Genomic DNA, 17,494 nt, shown 5'->3' with positions numbered 1-17,494 from the left:
CAGGTCGGGAGCCGCCGCCGACCATCTCTTCGGAAGTTCTCTTTGATCCTTTTTTTTTTTTGGGGGGGGGGGTGGGAGGGAGACCGCGATGGAGGCACGTCCGCCGGACTGATTCGATGAGCGCCGTGTAGAACTGTCTCAACCAAAAGAGCTCTGGTGGCAGAAACCGTACAAAGTTGATCCTCTGCTGGGATTTTTGGAGGACGGACTCCCACTTCGGGTCCTGACAGACCGGGGACAGCGTTGGGGGGCGACTGTGGCGCCGGACGCCTCCTGAAGTCCACCATCAAGTCTTGAGCGTGTTCGGTTCCGCACCAGAACTCCCGTCGCCATCTTTACTGCGTCTCGGTCCAACTCTGCGCCCCCTCAAAGGGCCCTTGGAGGACCTTTCAAACGTCAGCGACTGTGTTTGATTCCCAAAATTTTTTTAAAAAAAAAAAAGATATTTTTCCCTTGGGCTCGTGTCTGAAACCCGATGACGTCGGTGTCTGGTGACGTCACGGCCATCAGAGGGAGGCCGAGCCTCCTCCGCGCGCGCACGCGCTCTGCGCGTCCGAGTTGTTTTTTTTTTTTGCGCACGGAGCCCTCCAAGCGGTGCGAGGACCCAAACCGGAGCCGAGCCACAGCGGCGGCAGCCGAGCCGGATGAACCGGCGAGCGAGGGCGCCGCCGCCATGGTTCTGGGCAAAGTTCGGGCGCTGGCCGTGTGCTTCGACACCAGCGACGAGAGCAACCTGCCGGTGTTCTCCGGCGGGGAGCTGGTGTCGGGCCGGGTGCTGCTGGAGGCGGTCGGGGACGTGCGGGTCCGCAGCCTGGACGTGACCGCGCGGGGGGTCGCCAAGGTCCGCTGGACCGATTCGCGCAACGCCGGAGCCAACGCGGCCTACGCGCAGAACTACACCGAGGAGCTGGAGTACCTGAGCCACCGGGACACGCTCATCGGCGACGACGCAGGTGAGTCGGGACGAAACGGAACCGACGGTGCGAGGACGAGGCAACTCCCTTTTGTTGGCGAGAAGCGGTTCAAACCCGATCGCGCCGCATGGGGAGGGGGGGGGGAGGGGGGGGGACACAACACAACTCAAAGGTGGACGACGCCACTTTGGGATTCGCACCTCGTCATTGCGCTCAAGTTTGAAACTTTCCACGGAACCGAAACCCAATCGATGCGCTCGAGTCCTCGTTCAAACAAGAAAAAAAAACCCCAAACTTTATTTTGCACATCCGCACAAAACAATGGAAAACGACAATCTGCCGCTCGACTTTGAAGGACAGAAACGGTCCCGGGTCCTCGATCGGGTCACGCGCGCAACGTTGCCGGACGTCGTCGTCGTCGTCTTCCGCCGCAACTCGCGTTTCTTTGCGCTGCTGTCATTAGAAACCGGAAATCCACCGAACCTGGGTTGACGGGGCGGGGACTTTGTGAGCTGTTGGGCTCGGCGGACCGGGCTCAGGACTCCGGCCGCGAAAGTGAACTCGCCTGCGCCGACCCATTTGTGACGTCACGTGAGCCCGTCCGAAGCGCGCCGGAGTCTCGGCCGTGACGTCACGGGCCTCGGCCTCCCAGCCAATGGTCGCGCGGAGGCGGGACTCGGCGGCGCAGAGGCTGCTGGGGCCGGTCGGAACCGGTCCGCGTCAGAGTCGGCCGCTCCGCCCGCGCGTGCACGACACAGCGCCACTTCCTGTGATGTCGAGTCGGCGCGTGCGCGCAGCTTGCGGGCGGGGCGAGGCGGCTCCCCAAATGTCAACAATTGAAAAAAGGGCACTTTGTGACCAAAAGTGGCCTTGGGGGGCAGTGTCGGGTTTCAAACGGCACACTTTGGGATTGGAACTTTTCAACTTGAAGGACTTTGCCGCTTTTCAACCCGTTTGAAGACGCGTCGGCGCCCGCTTTTCAAAGCGAGCCGCGATTCCGCTTCCGAGTTGGCCTGTCTTTACGTCTGCTGGCGCAGAATTTGCCCTTCGACTTTGTGTCGACGTCTGCGGCGGGCGACCTTTTTTTCTGTTGCAGGGGATTCGTCGTCATCGGCGGCGGCGGCGGCGGACGACGGCGTCGTGAGCGTGCTGCGCGCCGGCCTGCACGAGTTCGCCTTCAGCTTCCACCTGCCGCACATGTGAGCGCGCGCCGACCGACCGTCGTCAACCGCTCGGGTCCGCCAGTTCGCCACTCGGGACCGGCGGCGTCCGGAGACCCAAATTAGTAAAACTGAGCGACCGGCGCGGCCCCGACATCGCGAGAAGCAGAAACTCCAGACGTCTTCTAAATTGCTTTTGAAAGACAGAATCAAAATCCAAAAATGGAGTCGGAATGGAGGGATAGCGGAAGGCCGCGCCGACTTGCGACGCCGTCTGTCGCTGGCTCGGTCCGGAAGGGAGGCGCGGGCAGTTCTGACGGCCGACCATCGCCGGGTCGTCGGAACGTTCCGAATTTCAGCCGGCGACGCCTCCTCCGTCTTTGCGGACCGATCGTCCGTCGCGTTGTTCAATTGATGACGTTTGCAAACACCTTCTTCCAACTTTGAAAACGTTTTTGCCGACCAGGAACCGAATCGTCGTCAGTTTATCTTTGTGCAGTTTTGGAGGCAAGAGATGAAAACGAAAGCTCGGTCCAATTCGTTGATGAGTCGCGAAACGATCGTGAGTCGCGCTCGCCCAAAAGTCCAAAGGACGCTCGCTTTCGTTTAAACGATGAAACAAAATCATTCCCGCCGTCCCAACTGTGGGCCGTCTCGACGAAGACTGGAAACCGCCCCAAGTCCGACAGGAAACGCGCAGCTCGGAGGCCAAATCTGCTCGAGTTCCTTTTGCGCGTGATGAGCCAAGTTTTGAAATCTGCTTTCAAGAGACGTGACGTAACTCCGCCCCCTTCCCACTTGGGCGGGAGCCGCGACCTCCTCGACGACAAAGGCCGGCCCGACGTCAGCTTCCCCGCCAGTGAAGCAATTTGGAATTTACGGAGTCGTTATTTTAACGACGGCTTCATCAGGCGGGCGATTTTTTTTGGGTTTGTTTTTCCGAAGCCGACGCCTGCAAACGTCTCCTTTTATTGTTTCTTTTCCGTAAAACCGCTCAATGGGAAATGAGGCCCGCGCTGTCCGGTGCGCCCGCAGGGCGCTGGCGACCTCGTTCGAGGGCAAACACGGCAGCGTGCGCTACTGGGTGAAGGCGGAGCTTCAGCGTCCTTGGATGCTGCCCCTCAAGGTCAAGAAGGAGTTTGTGGTCTTCGAGCACATCGACATCAACACGCCGCTGCTGCTGGTAGGCTCGGATTGGATTCATCCCTCGGCCGGCCTCGGACCGCCGCGTCACCCACCCCGGATGTGGTTTTTGTGTCATGTGCCGAGGCCCCCCAGGCGGGCAGCAAGGAGAAGACTTTGTGCTGCTGGTTGTGCGCGTCGGGCCCCATCTCGCTCAGCGTCAAGGTGGCGCGCAAGGGCTACACGCCAGGTAGCGCTCGCCGTCCCGCCCCGCTTCCCCCGCCCGCCGTCACGCCGCCTTCCTCCCCCGCAGGCGACTCCATCCGGATCTTCGCCGAGGTGGAGAACTGCTCCACGCGAGCGGTGGTGCCCAAGGCGGCGCTGTACCAGACGCAGAGCTTCTTCGCCAAGGGGAAGGGCAAAGAGATCCGCCGGCCCGTCTCGGACCTGCGCGGCGAGGCCCTGGCGCGGGGCCAGAGTCAGAGCTGGCGGGGGCGCCCGCTCAAGATCCCGCCCGTGTCGCCCTCCATCCTCGACTGCCCCATCATCCGCGTGGAGTACGCCCTCGTGGTGAGGCCGACGCGCGCGCGCGCAGACTCGGCTCTTAGCAACCTTAGCTTAGCATGTTAACAAATGGCGTTGTGAGTGTCCGTATAAGACCCAAACGTTTTTGGCTGGCAGCAGTCAATTCACCTCTGGTAGCTTAATGCTAACGTGAAACGCCACAGACGGGATATCAAAGTCGCAGGCGTGTATCGGGACGATATTATTTGTGCCTTTAAGGTGTACGTGGACGTTCCCGGCGGTCTCAACTTGTCGCTGTCGTTGCCGTTGGTCATCGGGACCATCCCGCTGCACGGCCGTCGCGACGGCGCCTCCGGCTGGCTGCCGACGGCAGAGCGCCCCGAAGGTGTGGTCCTCAGAATCTCCCCCCCCCCCCCCCAAAAAAAAAAAAAAAAAAAAAAAAAAACAAAGACCGTCAAATGATGCGAGGGTGTTCGCAGCTCCGCCCAGCTACAGCGAGCTCGCCATCTCGGAGTCGCACCGCCGCCACTTCCTGCGCGGCGTCCCTGAATGGGAACCGGAACCGGAACACGCCAGCGCGGCGCTGCTCACGTACGTGACGGAGTTCCGATATCTGCCGCCGCCGCTCTACGCCGAGGTACGTCCGGCTCAGACGTGCTGCGCGTTGATTGGTCGCTACGCCCCGCCCACTTCACGATTGAACGGCTCTTAGCGCCACGGCGACGTGGCTAGCGCGGATTTTAGCGGGGTTTGTTTTTCAATGTATTTTTTTCATTCCACCGTGCAAAAAGACAACATTTCATCTCTCCTGTTTCACGTCACCGACGTGATTTCATTTTGTTAAATGCCACAATAATGAGCAAAGTCTGGAGCAGCATTTCCTGTCAAGAGCTGGACTTGGCGAAAACGCTTTTGGGGAACCTTCCAGAAGCTTCTGACAGTCCTCTTCTGGAATCCTGGCCCAGTCCTCCCGAGACCTTTGACATATGCGTTGTTGGTTGGTTTTTTGTTTTATTATTATTTTTTTTTTTTGGGCCACCATTTTTTTCTCGAGCCGCGTGTTGGAGGCGTGGCCTTAAAAACATCCCCAGGTGTGGCGCCAAGGAAGTCACATGTTGTCGGCGTGACGTCACCGTCATAAGATTTTTTCTGCGGCACTGAAAAAAATGAAATGGGCGTCGGCGACCCGGACTGACGTGAAACAGGACACGTTCGGTCCAGTTTGACTTGTGGATGGAATCTTGTGCGACATTTGATCAAAGTGTTTAGTGATCACTGTGCCCCCCCCCCCCCCTCTCAGGTGGACCCGTACCCGGAACCAGCGGACCCCGGGCGTCCCGCCACGTGCCCACCACGCTGAAAACTTCGATCGTTGGGCTCGGTTGGCTCACGTGACCGATGGAAGGCGGCAAATTCCCCACAGGGCGGCGGCGGCGCCGCCCACTCGCCGGCTTCCTCTTCTTCTTCTTCTTCTTCTTCTTCTTCTTCTTCCCTTCGCACACGTCTGTAACCAGACCGCCCCCCCGCCCCACCTCAACGTGGCCGAAGCCGAAAGCACAACCGACCAACTGCAAAGAACCACAAGTCGCCTGTTTTGAGGTTTGCTCAAAGCAAAATGTTGTTCCTCTCAATAATTGTTTGTTTTTGTTTTTTCACGACAGCGTCCAAAGAACGTAAAACTATTGAAAAAAAAAAAAAAAATGTTTACAAACGAGAACTTCGTCAAACGTCCTTGAAAGTTTGAGAGACGACAAAAGTGCAATATTTTTCCGATTTTTATATTTGTCCTTTTTTTCAAATCTGTTGCTCTTTCCATCTTTTGTGCTTTATGATGTGATTATTGTGATAAACTCGCTGTCATGATCAACCTTTTTGATAGAAAAATAAAAGTTCACTTGATTTTGGAATCCCGCTGCAAGCTTGAAATCCGGGTTCTGACTTTGACGGTTTCAGATGGAAAAGTTTACGGGTCGGCTTTGATTTTTCATTTTAGGTTTGATAGAATTTCAGTCTCCCGACGGCCTTTAGAAGCGCTTTTCCGCTAACACGGCTAACGTGCCAATTAGCATTTTAACACCGTGTCAGCCATTTTTCGTTGTTGTTTTTAATCGCTCGCTCGCTAGCAGGCTAACGTCTTCCCCGGCATTTTTCACCACTAGGCAACGTTTCGATTGGCTTTGCGGCGCCCGCCCACCCCCCGCGATCTTGCGCTCAAAAGCGGGTACGCGCTCGACTGGTCGCCAGCCAATCGGAGGGCGCAAAGAAACAAACGTCGTAGCAACGTGGCACGCGCGTTTCGGGGGTGGGGGCGGAAAGGCCGGACTCGAACACAAAACAAAAACAACCATTTTCAACAAAGCAGTCATTTTTTTTTTTAATTATGTATACATATTGATGTCAATCTTTGACGACAGTGTTGTCGCGCACACGCAAATCCTTGTGATTAAATACAAGATTTTGGGGGGGGTGAAAAGAAAACTTGCGGGCTCGGACGTCAAGCAAGCTCGTGAGCCGGAAGGCCCCGGAACCGGTTCCTTCCGGCGGCTCGAAACGAGGGTTGGGCCTCCAAATATACATTTTTAATCAGCAAAATATTCAAATGTGAACCCTCAAGAAAACAAACAACAGACACAATAAAAAGAAGCCAAATTGAAACCGGGGTCGGTCGGGCGGGCCTCCCGGTTGCCATGGAGACGAGTCGCCAATCGCTTGTGGCGTCACCATGGCAACGGCGTGGCCTCCGTAAATAAAAAACCTTTACTGTCCTGCAGTCCGAAGCTAAGCTAAATGCTAACATCCTCCACCCCACCCGTCACACATGGCTTCCACGTGATTGGCTCCAGCGCCCCATCTGGCCCCGCCCCTTGACCCTCTCGGTCACGCCCACCGGGTCACCTTCCTTCTGACCTTCTGTCGATCCTACTTGACCTTGCACTTCCTGTCACCTGATGACCTTCGCTCGCTCCCAGTCGTGACGTCGCAACTTCGAATCAATTTGGAATCTTTAGTTTGAGATAATTTTGACACAAAATGGCTGCAAAACGGCTTCATTCAGTTGAAAGTCAACAATTATTCAATTTAGCAACACACAAATGGGCAACTATAGATTGTAAGACGAAAATTTTCAAATTTCCAAGCCGAAAGTGAGGCTCCGCCCACTCCTCCCTCCCTCAACTGGTCGCCAGCCGATCGCAGTTCACATCGAAACAAATTTCGGGTCTTCAATCAAGCTACCCGGGCAGTAATTGAGACGCGGGGCCGGATTTGAACCCGCAACCTCCAACTGCGTGCCGCCATCACGCATCCGTCCATCTCCTCGCGCTCACGGGGGGCTGCTCGGTCCATCTATTCCGGGGTGGGTGGGGAGACCCGTGAGGAGTTCCCGGGTCATCTCCGGGGTAACGCCTCACCGGGGAGGGAATCCCAATCAGATGCCCCGCCCACCTGACGGGCCTCCTCTCCAGCGAGATTCTCGCCCGGACACCCCGTTTGGGCCGCTTGGGTGTATAAATATTAATTATACACACAAAGACATTTTTGAAGGGGAAAAATTTCTCCGCGGAAAAATTGTATTGTTTTGTATTCAAAGAAAAAGACCTTACGACCTAGTCTTTTTTTAATTTATATATACGATTTTGAGGCATTTAGTCATATTTTCAAAAAAATGTATCAATCTTCATCTTTAAAAAAAAAAGTGGACACAAAAGGCTTTTCTAAACAAAAGCGTTTTGCATTGCTTTCTCGTTAAGGGGGAAAAAAATGAGTTTTGTTAAAAAGTTGCCATATTAAGAAAATCAACTTTACTCTTGCGGTGAATATATCTATTTTTTGCCCCCCCCCCCCCCCCCCCCACAGCAGCGTGCCGAAATTCTACTTGGTTTAAGTCTTATGAGACAAATCTTGGATGAGTGGATGATTTCAAATAAATATGTACATCTATAAATATTAAACAAGTTTCACCCTCCCTTCGTAATTTCACGTACGACCAGCGGGGTTCCTCAGGGCTCCCCCGTGGATCCTTTGGAGTTTTTCTTCAATTAGCGTGAACACGACAAATAAACCTGAGCCCAAGCTCAAGTGGAACTTATTCAATGAAATTATGATATTGTATATTTTGCACATCTCGCTGATTTCTACAAGTTTGTCGGTTGCTCGCGACCGCATCATAAACAAAGTCCGGGATTGTGAAGACCATAACGGGCTGCGTTGGAATTTATGTATCGCGGGATTTTCACCTCTCGGAGCTCGAGTAGAAAGTTCTCAAACCGTCCACTCGAAGTCGTTCGAGAGTCGGGAATCCAGAGCGATTCCGAACGCGGTCGTTCCCGACTCCCGAATCGCCGCAACCACAGGGGGGGGGGGGGGGGGGATGGATTTGATGCATGATCAGGCCCCGCCCCCTCCGACCTGCGACCTCCATCATGTGGCCCAGCCCTCCGTCAGACGCATGCGCTTGACGGACGGGCTGCGCCGCCCGTCCCGATCCGACGACGGCCGCAGGAGGAAGTCGCCGGCGCCGCAGTCGTCGTACGGGCCCCCGCAGCCGGGCGCGCCGTCGGGCGAGCGGCCCGGACGGGCGGCGCCGCGGGGGGGCGAGGCCGGCTCCGACTTGATGTGAAGGTTCTGCTGCCCCGGCGGGAAGTCGAGGTCGGCGTTCTGGCACAAGTTCCTGAGAGGCGGCGCGCACACAAATGCGTGTCTGCCTTTGATTTGATCGCATTTGGATTTTTTGATCGATGTATTTGCGCTCACCCCGCGTGGCCGAGCGGAAGGTCGCGCAGGTCGCGGACGTGCCGCCAGCCGCCGCCGTCGCTCAGACCGGCCGAGCCGAAAGGCGTCAGTGACGACAGGTCGCCGCCCAGCGTGAAGTCTGAGGAGCGCGCACAGGTTCCGATTTTGGTCCGGGGCGCCTGCGGCGGACGCGGACGAGGCGACTCACCTGTGGCGTAGGACGACAGCGAGGACGGGTAGCCGGCGGACGCCGACGCGCTGGGACTGGACAGCGTCTGCGCCGACCGGGAGTGACGGATTCGAGGGTTCTGCGGAACCCAAAAAAAAAAAAAAAAATGCACGTGGGACGGGGGCCGGGACTTGCGTCGGGTCAAGTGTAAAAAGTAAGCGCTACAAAAATATTTGTATTATTTTTAGTGGACATTTTGGGCAAATGCAAAAAAAGGAAAAGGAACAAAAATTCCTTTGGACGAGCGAGAAGAAATGTGTGGAGTGTGATTCGTTTGTGTGCCACTAGAGGGAGACTGCGTGCTACTAGTGAGACTTGGAGCGCTCACGCAACAACAACAACAACGTGAGGTCAAAGTTGTCTCACTAGAGGGCAGCAGCGAACCGGGCACAAGCACGTTTTTTTTTTTTTTTTGGAATCGACACTCACCATGGTCGGCAGGTCGCCGCACTTGTCGGCGGGCGGCATCGGGGGTCGTAGGCCGAGCTTGCGGCTCACGCTCATCGGCGGACTTCTGTCTTGAAGCGCCTTCGCCGCGGCCTCCGGTGACATCATGACGGGGGAGGGGCAACGGTCGCCGTACATGCCGTTGCCTGGCGGAAGGAACATTTTAAAATGAAACGGCGTCCGTTTGACCGGTCGCTCGGCGCCAAGATGACTTACCCGCCCCGACGGCAGAGTTTGTCAGCTCGGACCCCGGCGGGCCTGAAAATGTGAACATTTGGTGACCTCACTTGGATTTGTTGGGTTGACGCAAGCAAAAAGTCCAAAGCGCCCCCACGACCCCCAAGATGGCTGCCGTGAGGTTTATTTTCATTTGTATTTTATTTTGTGGTTCTACTCACGACTAATGCGACCTTGCTAATAAGTTGAAGTGTTTTGGGGTGGGGGGGTCAACTCGCAACGACGGCACTTTGGAAAGTGACTCTCAAAGGTCAATTTGGAGCAAAATGTTTTTAGGAGGGGGGGATGGGGGGGCATCTAGTCACAGTAGACACGTTGCAAAAACGGCCACCTTTGGACCAAAATGGCCGACCGTCGTGGCGGTGCCCAAGTGGGGCTGCAACCCTCAAACTGACAGACCGCCTCCACCCACGACCCCAAAAAAATGTCAAATTCACTCACCTGCGTCTCCCCCGCTGGGGGGCCGCTGGGGGGACATGGGGGCGTGGTGGATGGGCAGCAGGTTGTGGCCGGCGGCAGCGCCCCCGATGGCGGGGTGCGAGTACAGCAGCGGGGAGGCGTTGATGCACATGTCGTAGTTGGAGGCGGGGAGGGCCTGTGTGTGGGGGGGGGCGTGGGGGGTCATCATGTTGCAAAAAATTGCTTTCAGAAGGAAAAATTTGAAATGTTTATGCTTAGTCTTGATCTTCAGTAATGTTCAGCATTTAGTGAAAGGATTTTTTTTTTTTTTTTTAAGGTGGATGTAAAAATACGCCCCCCCCCCCTCCAAGTTTGTTCAGATACGGGGCCCCATTTGCAACTCACGCAGACGCGCTGCCTGTTCAGCATCAGGTCCATGTCGTCGTCCAGCAGTTTGGGGAACTTGTGGTCAACGTCGGGGCTCAGACCGGCGGAGTCGTCGGCATCCATGTCGGGACTGTCGCTGCCGCTCAGGCCTTTCTTGCGCAACGTCTGCCGGCGGGAAGGAGCAAAGTCAAAAAGAGGGAACCGCACCAAAATGAAGATGAAAATGAAACGTCTGCAATGGCTCGTCGCAAAATGCCGGCGACCCGGGTCAGGGTCTCGGCCCGACGGCGCCGCCCGCAAAACAACTTTTCATTTCTGCGATCATTTTTGTCTCAAGAAATAATTATCATTCCCGCGCATTTCATTACAAGTTGATAGTTTTGCCGACCCGCCCGCCCGCTTTTGCACATTCCGGTGACACCCGCAAACACCAACGACAATACGAACAAACGTAGAAACGGAAACATACTTAAAAACAAACACAAAGCCACAATCACACTTGAATAAACAAACAGTCACACACACAACCGTGACGCTGTGGATCTCAACATGGGGGGGGGGGGGCGCGCTAATGGCTAGCACTCGGCCAGTCCTTCCCTTCGACGTTTTACACACACAGCAGAGCCCCTCGCGTCCCTCTTACGAAACATAGCATTAGCATTAGCATAAGTCCAGGAATCTACTCAGAACCGCTTTTATTTCATCGACACTTTCGGGAACCGGGACTCAAACCTTCCGTCTGTGTGACTTTTGTGCGAACGATGGTCGAAATGGAGTCCCTGCTAGTTCAAAGAAGAACCTGCTGGCTTCGGAGGCCTCGAAAATCGGACTTGAAGCGCCAGCGCCGGCGATCGAAAGCCCGAGCGGGTTCGGACTGGATGATCTCATTTAGTTTTGGGGCGAACTCACGTGCTAAAGAAAACACAAAATATGAAATTTGATAAAAGAGGCTGTGTTCTTTTTTTTGTAAAACGCCGGCGGGAGGTCCAGGAAAGAATTCGGGGAAGTTCCCGGAATTTAGTACTTAGGCGACTTGCGAGAAATAAAGTCAATCAAACTTCTGGTTGGTCGGCAAAAAAAAAAAAAAAAAAATTCCCACGCCTTCATTCTTTCCTTCTACTTTGTTCTCGTCCCCCCCCCCCCCCCCCCCCCCCCCCCACCACCACCACCATCGCCACGCAGCCGCTCTGCCGCTATTCTTAGCCTCTTTTCTATTTTTAGCTGCACGGCGCTTGGCAGACATTTCGCGACGCCGACGCAAAACTCGCCGCGGCCGTCCGGCTAATGGCGGCGCACGCACACGCAACACACGCTCGCTGCTCCGCGTTGCCGTGGCACCCTTTCAAGCGCCATTTTTGCGTTTCATGTAACACGACACAAAACAGTCAGCGACACGTGACGATCAAACTCAAAACATAACGCAACCCAACACAAAGACAACCAACAGCAGAACACGACTCAAACCAAGTCGGCACAATTGATCGCAACATGAGCACAAAAACATAAACAAGAGTCAAAACAGGAGAAAAAGACACAGCCGGCAACACAAGGCAAGACCAAGCCGGGCCGCGGCAACACGACCGGCGTTGTCGCGCCGCCCGCGCGCCCGGGTTACGCTAACGAGCTCCGAGCCAGATGAGGCGAACGTGCGGCCGATTCTCGTGCGACGACTGTCGTGTTGCGTTCAAGTGTCGCGACGGGAGTTGCGTGACAAGGTGTCTGTTGTGCGCCGGCGTCGTTACCGATCGGCGAGTGTTGTGATAAGAACACGATGACAGTCGTGTGTGTTGTGACAGGAGTTGGGTTCCATCTTTGACGTGCGCAAAATCTTTCGGACGTGGTGTGGCGGTGCGATGACGACGTCGCGCCGCGTCGCGTTATCAAGTGCGACCACGGACGTCTTTTTGAAATGTTCTCCGTTTCCTTGGCGCTCGAAATGATACGCGTGGCTTTGGCCCATTTCGGCGGTCCCGATTGTCGGCGCCACTCACATCGACGATGTCGGCGTTGGTTCTGCTCTCGTGCGGCTCGTTGTACTCGGTGTACTTGAGCAGCACTTTGTCCATGTCGGTGCTGGCGTACTGGAAGAGTTTGTTGGTGCTGTTGAAGATGATGAGCGCGATCTCGCAGTCGCACAGCACGCTCAGCTCGTACGCCTTCTTCATCAGGCCGAACTTGCGCTTGGTGAAGGTCACCTGTGGGGGAGGGGGGGGGGTCAAAGGTCACCCGGGACCGTTCGCAGTTGGCTGCATTTGTGCGGTTACTCCCCCTCAAATTTGGGGGTTCGCAAATAGCAAACAACGGAATGAACACGCCTGCCAACTGGCGGGCGCCAACAGGAAGCGCATGCGCTTGCGTTTCCTGTCAGAAGAGGAAGAGCCAAACCGTTCACACAGCCAGATGACCCCGCACACGCTCGCACTCGGTAGTCTTTTGCGGTGACGTCACGTCGTGCGCCGTTGAAAGTCGTGTAGTTGTGGTGCGCGCAGGGCTCACGTACGTGTCGGTTGCGCTCATCCACAATGCGGGCAATCTGAATCTTCTTCCTGCCCATTTTGAATGCTTGCTTTTCTCTTTGTCACTTTGTCTTCTTTTTGGGTTTCTTTGCCGCGGTCGCGCACCTGAAACACAAAAACACCGACGACGACGTGTTACGTCCGCGCAAGACGAGCGAGCCGCCGCTCGTCTTGCGCGCGCGGACGCGCCCATCCGCTTCCTCGGGCGCGTTCTGAGGTTGTGTTGACATTCCTTACTTTTGTTTTGTTTTCTTGGCGAGGGGGGAAAAAAAATAATCTACGACGACAGCAAAGTCATCCGTCCAGTTTCTTAGTCGCTTCTCGCGGGAGTACTGGAGCCAAATGTCATCTGTCGACGGCCAATCGCACCTGGGGGGCAATTTAGAGTCAAAGCGGAGCGCCCACCCGGAGAAAAGCCACACACGGGCGGGGCCGGGATCGAACCCGGGACCTCAGAACTGCCACCGCGCGGGTCAAGCCCGCTTGTCTTTCTTTTCCTGGCGCAGTCACATGACTTCTCCTTCTGCGCTTTGGTGGCGGCAGTTTTCCAAATGTTTCTCGGCTCCAAAGTTCCCTTTTTTCTTTTGGGACGCGTCTAAAAATAGAAGCACCGCGCACGTCATTTTGCGCGACCCCGGATGAACCGAGACGTCCCCGGTCGGCGGTGGCGCCCGCGTGCCGACGTCACTGAGCCGGGATCGAGTCCGAAGCGATCGCAAGTCGACAGACGTGAGCGACAGAAGGACGTCGTCGAAATTGCACTCGGACTCGGTGCTAGCAGGCTAAATGCTAACGCGCTATCGGCTGCAGAGTGCGTGACTCTCGTGATGTCACATGATTCAGAACTTCATAAAGTAGCGTGTCAGCCGAATGGCGATCAACCACGTGACAGTGCGGGGGGGGGCTGGGCTGGGGGCTCTCGCTAGACTTCAAATCGCTAAGCACGCCCCTGGAAGTAATTTCAAATTAATCGGCTTCACTTTGAGGAGAACATAAAACGACGAACTCCTCTTCCTCCTCCTCCTCATCCTCATCATCATCATCATGACTTCGAGGCTTACCGAATCCAACTTGTTTGGGTCCGCATGCGTCGTGCCGGAACCGACGGTCCCGGGTGCAGGAGAGCGCCGCGCTCGGGTCTCCAAAAGTCCAACAGTCGCCCGACAAAACAAAAAAAACAACCAAAAAAAAAAAAACCCCGAGGCGTTCACGGTCGTCCCCGGACGGCTTGTGCGTCACTTACCTCTGACGTCGTTCAGCTCAGCATGACGTTCCCGTCACAAGTCGCGCACGTGCTCGTTCCCGGCGTCCGTCCAGCGGCGATCCTGGACGACACGCGCACGCGAGCTCATCAGTGACGTCACTCAAGTTCGGCGCGGGACAGCAGAAGCTTTCAACAAGTGAAACGGGTCCATCGTGCGCACCGGCGCCCCCCTGTGGACACTTTACGAGGCACGCCGTTGCTCGTCCTCATTTCATCATGATTAGTTTGGTCGTCTGCAGCACTTTCAGATATTTGGATGAATTTTGAAAACCGATACAAGTTTTATTATTTCAGACTTTCACCAAGAAATGTTCCGAATGTTTTGGTCAGGCTCATTGGAGGTCAATGGATTTTTTTTTTTCGTCTTCATGTGTCGCCATATCAATTTCATCCGGCAAAGTAAATTCAGATTTAATTTTAAACGGCGTGGAGATTTGCGCCGCCGCTTCCCTAAACAATCACGTTGCAAATATAATCGAGTTAAATTCAGCATCTCCGGCGATAATTCACATTTGAATCTTTTTGCACACTTTCGATGGTTTGCATAATTACGACGTTATGAAGAAGTGGATTATCGTAGCTGCGTTTGGAATCCTGACGCCAGCAAGATTTTTTGGGGGGGGTTTGTTTTCATTTGAAAGGTTTCGCTGCATTCTCATCACGAGCAGTCGCCAATCGAGTTTGTTGAGCTCGAGAATAATTCCATTTAAAGAAACAAAACAAAGTCATCGGAAAAAGTTGAAAGCATGTTCATTTCATTCAATTTCTCGTCTTTATTGCTTCAATTTGTCCGGTTAACCTCATCGATTTTGAGTCACCTTGGAGGGCGGGGCCATAATCAATCGAAGTCAGCTCATGCGCGTTTTCATTGGCTGGGCCCGCAGTTAGCAGACGAGCTTTTCATTTGGCACGCCGGGCAGGAGTCGTCTTTTGAACCGTGAGCCAATTAGCTTGTTAGCCTTCTTGAAGCCCTTCGCTCGTCCATTCTTCTTCTTCTTCTTCTTCCTCAGTCGTCTCAAAGAACGGGAGCAGTTAGCCAATTAGCTCTTTGACGACGCGCCGCAGCGTTAGCTAAATGGCTCCTTCATTACTTAGCCCAAGCCACGTCGTTCTTGATGATTAGCTCTTGATTGATTTCAAGGTCCTCGTAACGACACCGACCGTTGTTCCAGGTCACGACCCGGGCGTAACCCGCCGGCCGCACGACCGCTACTGCTCGCTTCTTTTATTCCGGTGGAGGTAAAACTTCAACAATTTGGCCAGATGAAAACGTATTCGCTAATGCAAAATCAATCAAAAACGATTGACGGCCGGGCTCGCCCCACGCGTCCGTGTTGGAGAGCCCGCGGAAGTTCTTCTTCGCTAGTTTTGTGGCCAAAAGTGCGGCCCGCCGTGACGTCACGCAGTCGCCGACCAATCCTAGCGTCAGCCCAAAAGTGTGTGCAGATTTCCAACATCAGCTCGTTCATTTAGTTCCGGAAGTTAGGCACTTAATTCACTTGTGACGCTTCACTCAGAAATATTATGGCGTCATTGCTCGCAATTAGCATCTACATTAAAGGGCCGTAAAGAGACCGTATGTGGCAAGCGGTTGCACGAAAAAGGCGCATGTCCTGCATGTCGCCTGTGTCCTCAAAAGGTAAAAAAAAAAAAAAAGAAAAAGAAAAAGCACATCAACGTGCCCATATATGGCCCATCGGTGGCACAAGATGGCCGAATAGCTGACGCAAGTCGCACTTTAGGCTAGCGCAAAACTAGCTAACAATGCTAACATGTCAACCCAATTTTTCTTGAGCCACTTTCCGGCCAAAGAGTGAGTTTGCTAGTGCGGACTCACCGCTGCGTGGTCTTCACCAGGAAGAGGAACCGCCAGGTCCAGCCGCGGGTTCCCCGTTCGATTCCTCGTCTCCCGACGACCTGGCAAGCCAGACCAGCTGGCTTCCCGAGGCGCACCGCACAAATGGTGTGCGTCGCGATCCCGTTGGGCAGATGTAGCCTGCGGTCAGAGGAGCCCCCCCCCCAACGATGAGAAGCTCACCTGTTGCCGTCGCTCCCGCTAAATTTAGCTGAGGTGTCAACTGATGATGCGTGGCCGTGCTTGAGCGAGCACATAGTGGAACTTTGGACGCGACTAATATTTGCGTGTGTGCACCCCAGCGAGTTGGGATACGTGTGCGAGTGTGTCGCAATTTGTGTAGAAGCGCGAGTGCATCTCGAGTGGCTGTTTGTGTTAGAATGTGCGATTGCACGTGTCGGTGTGTCCGCGTGAGTGTGTGCAGATGTGTGTAAGTACAGAAATGTTTTGTGTACATAATGCGTGTGCGCGCTTGTTTCCCATGTTGAAGGATTTTTCTTTCCTTTCCTTTGCATGAAGGTCCAAGTTGCCAGCAAGTTTTCAGGGGCCTCGGGACCGGCGAGGGGGGTGGGCCAGAAGAACTTTTGTCGATTGTGAACGACGCGACAACGGACCGGACCGGAGGGGAGGTTCTGCAAAACAGCGGCCACCCCGCCGAGCCGATCGTGAAGGACTCGCGCGGGCCGCGGTCTCGAGTTTCCCCGCCAACCGTAAACCCGTCCGGACCTCGAAAACCTGGCGTGGCGTCGCCGGCGATGCCCAAACTCAGACCCTTTGATTTGGTTTCGTTTTGACCCGACACTCGGCCGGCGGATTTAAAAAAAACTTTGCGGTCGGTCCAAAGTGTGACTGACGCGGACATGTTAAGCGCACAGGTCGCAAAAATCTTCTTCTCAACGTCCGATTGGTCGCCTCCTTTCTTCTCAGCCGTCAATCGTCACCGACTAGGCCGCCGACCTCCCCCAAACTCCGGCAAACGCCCCCAAGCACTGAAGGTCAAAGGGCAGGCGCCTTCCCCGTCCCACTCATGACCGACAGCTGCTCGTCCGCCATCTTGCGTGGTTGGCTTCCGTTGTCAAAAGTCGACGGTGAAAGAAAAGAGCACGGAAAAAAAGAGAGCGAGAGAAGGCCCCGACTTGGTCGGTCGGTCGGTTCTGTCGGGTCACCGCCATCTGACCCGTTTCCTCCCCTGTCGTCGAATGAAACGTCCGCATTTGAAAATAAAACATTTTGCTCATCTTCTCAGAAAAATGGCTCGATGGAGGAAAAGAAGCCACGTCGGAGCCTCCTGATCATTTGATTGCACTTTCGACAGTTGCTGACTTGACTTGGAAATCAAAATATGAAGTGAAAAAAGGAAACATTCAATCGCGTGAAACTTTCTCAATTCTCTTCTCGAGGAGCAGAGGAGGGGTGGGGGCCCGGAGAAGAACCGCGGGCCGGGTTTATTTCTGGCTCGGCGCGGGTCGCCTCCGACAGCTGAGCATGTGCGAGGCCACGCCCCCCCCGCCGACCTTCAGCGTCAAAAGGCCTCGCCGCCGGGTTGAGGCTCCACAGCGCCGCGGCGGGAACAAAGGCCCATGTTAAAAGAAGCGCTTGATTACAGGGACAAAATTTCCCAAGCAAGGGATGCTCACGTGAATTAGCTCGTCTATGGCGTTTCACATTAGAGGCTAATATGAAGAAAGCAAATTCAACAGTTTTGCTG

At 54.8% G+C, this 17,494-nt stretch overlaps 2 protein-coding genes across 13 annotated transcripts; one reads left to right on the top strand and one right to left on the bottom strand.

The window, feature by feature from the left end:
- Positions 1-524: 524 nt before the first annotated feature.
- Positions 525-7,470, top strand: LOC133490881 (arrestin domain-containing protein 3-like). 4 transcript variants are annotated; one of them, XM_061801492.1, is made up of 9 exons: positions 526-953; positions 2,011-2,113; positions 3,110-3,257; positions 3,344-3,446; positions 3,510-3,766; positions 3,980-4,106; positions 4,201-4,358; positions 4,587-4,718; positions 5,022-5,203. In XM_061801492.1, exons 1-9 carry the CDS (start codon positions 674-676, stop codon positions 5,079-5,081), a joined length of 1,368 nt encoding a protein of 455 aa, XP_061657476.1. In that variant the 5' UTR covers positions 526-673; the 3' UTR covers positions 5,082-5,203. The 4 variants fall into 4 exon arrangements, with proteins under 4 accessions (XP_061657475.1, XP_061657476.1, XP_061657477.1 ...); XM_061801491.1 differs by lacking the exon at positions 4,587-4,718 and having other exon boundaries at positions 525-953; positions 4,201-4,312; positions 5,022-7,470; XM_061801494.1 differs by lacking the exon at positions 4,587-4,718 and having other exon boundaries at positions 533-953.
- On the bottom strand, positions 7,114-15,945 carry LOC133490882 (myocyte-specific enhancer factor 2C-like). Of its 9 annotated transcripts, XM_061801496.1 has the most exons (13): positions 15,769-15,945; positions 13,911-13,992; positions 12,905-13,036; positions 12,652-12,772; positions 12,143-12,346; positions 10,170-10,316; positions 9,807-9,960; positions 9,345-9,386; positions 9,111-9,274; positions 8,661-8,760; positions 8,474-8,591; positions 8,331-8,390; positions 7,114-8,119 (listed from the first exon to the last, which is right to left on the bottom strand). In XM_061801496.1, exons 4-13 carry the CDS (start codon positions 12,703-12,705, stop codon positions 7,885-7,887), a joined length of 1,278 nt encoding a protein of 425 aa, XP_061657480.1. In that variant the 5' UTR covers positions 12,706-12,772; positions 12,905-13,036; positions 13,911-13,992; positions 15,769-15,945; the 3' UTR covers positions 7,114-7,884. The 9 variants fall into 9 exon arrangements, with proteins under 9 accessions (XP_061657480.1, XP_061657479.1, XP_061657484.1 ...); XM_061801495.1 differs by lacking the exon at positions 12,905-13,036; XM_061801500.1 differs by lacking the exons at positions 12,905-13,036; positions 15,769-15,945 and adding an exon at positions 14,750-14,887.
- Positions 15,946-17,494: the final 1,549 nt, after the last annotated feature.

This window comes from Syngnathoides biaculeatus, chromosome 17 (assembly GCF_019802595.1).
Source record: "Syngnathoides biaculeatus isolate LvHL_M chromosome 17, ASM1980259v1, whole genome shotgun sequence".
NCBI classification, from domain to species: domain Eukaryota; kingdom Metazoa; phylum Chordata; class Actinopteri; order Syngnathiformes; family Syngnathidae; genus Syngnathoides; species Syngnathoides biaculeatus.
Note: the sequence above shows the minus strand (reverse complement) of the source record. Positions and strands in the feature narration are given on the sequence as shown.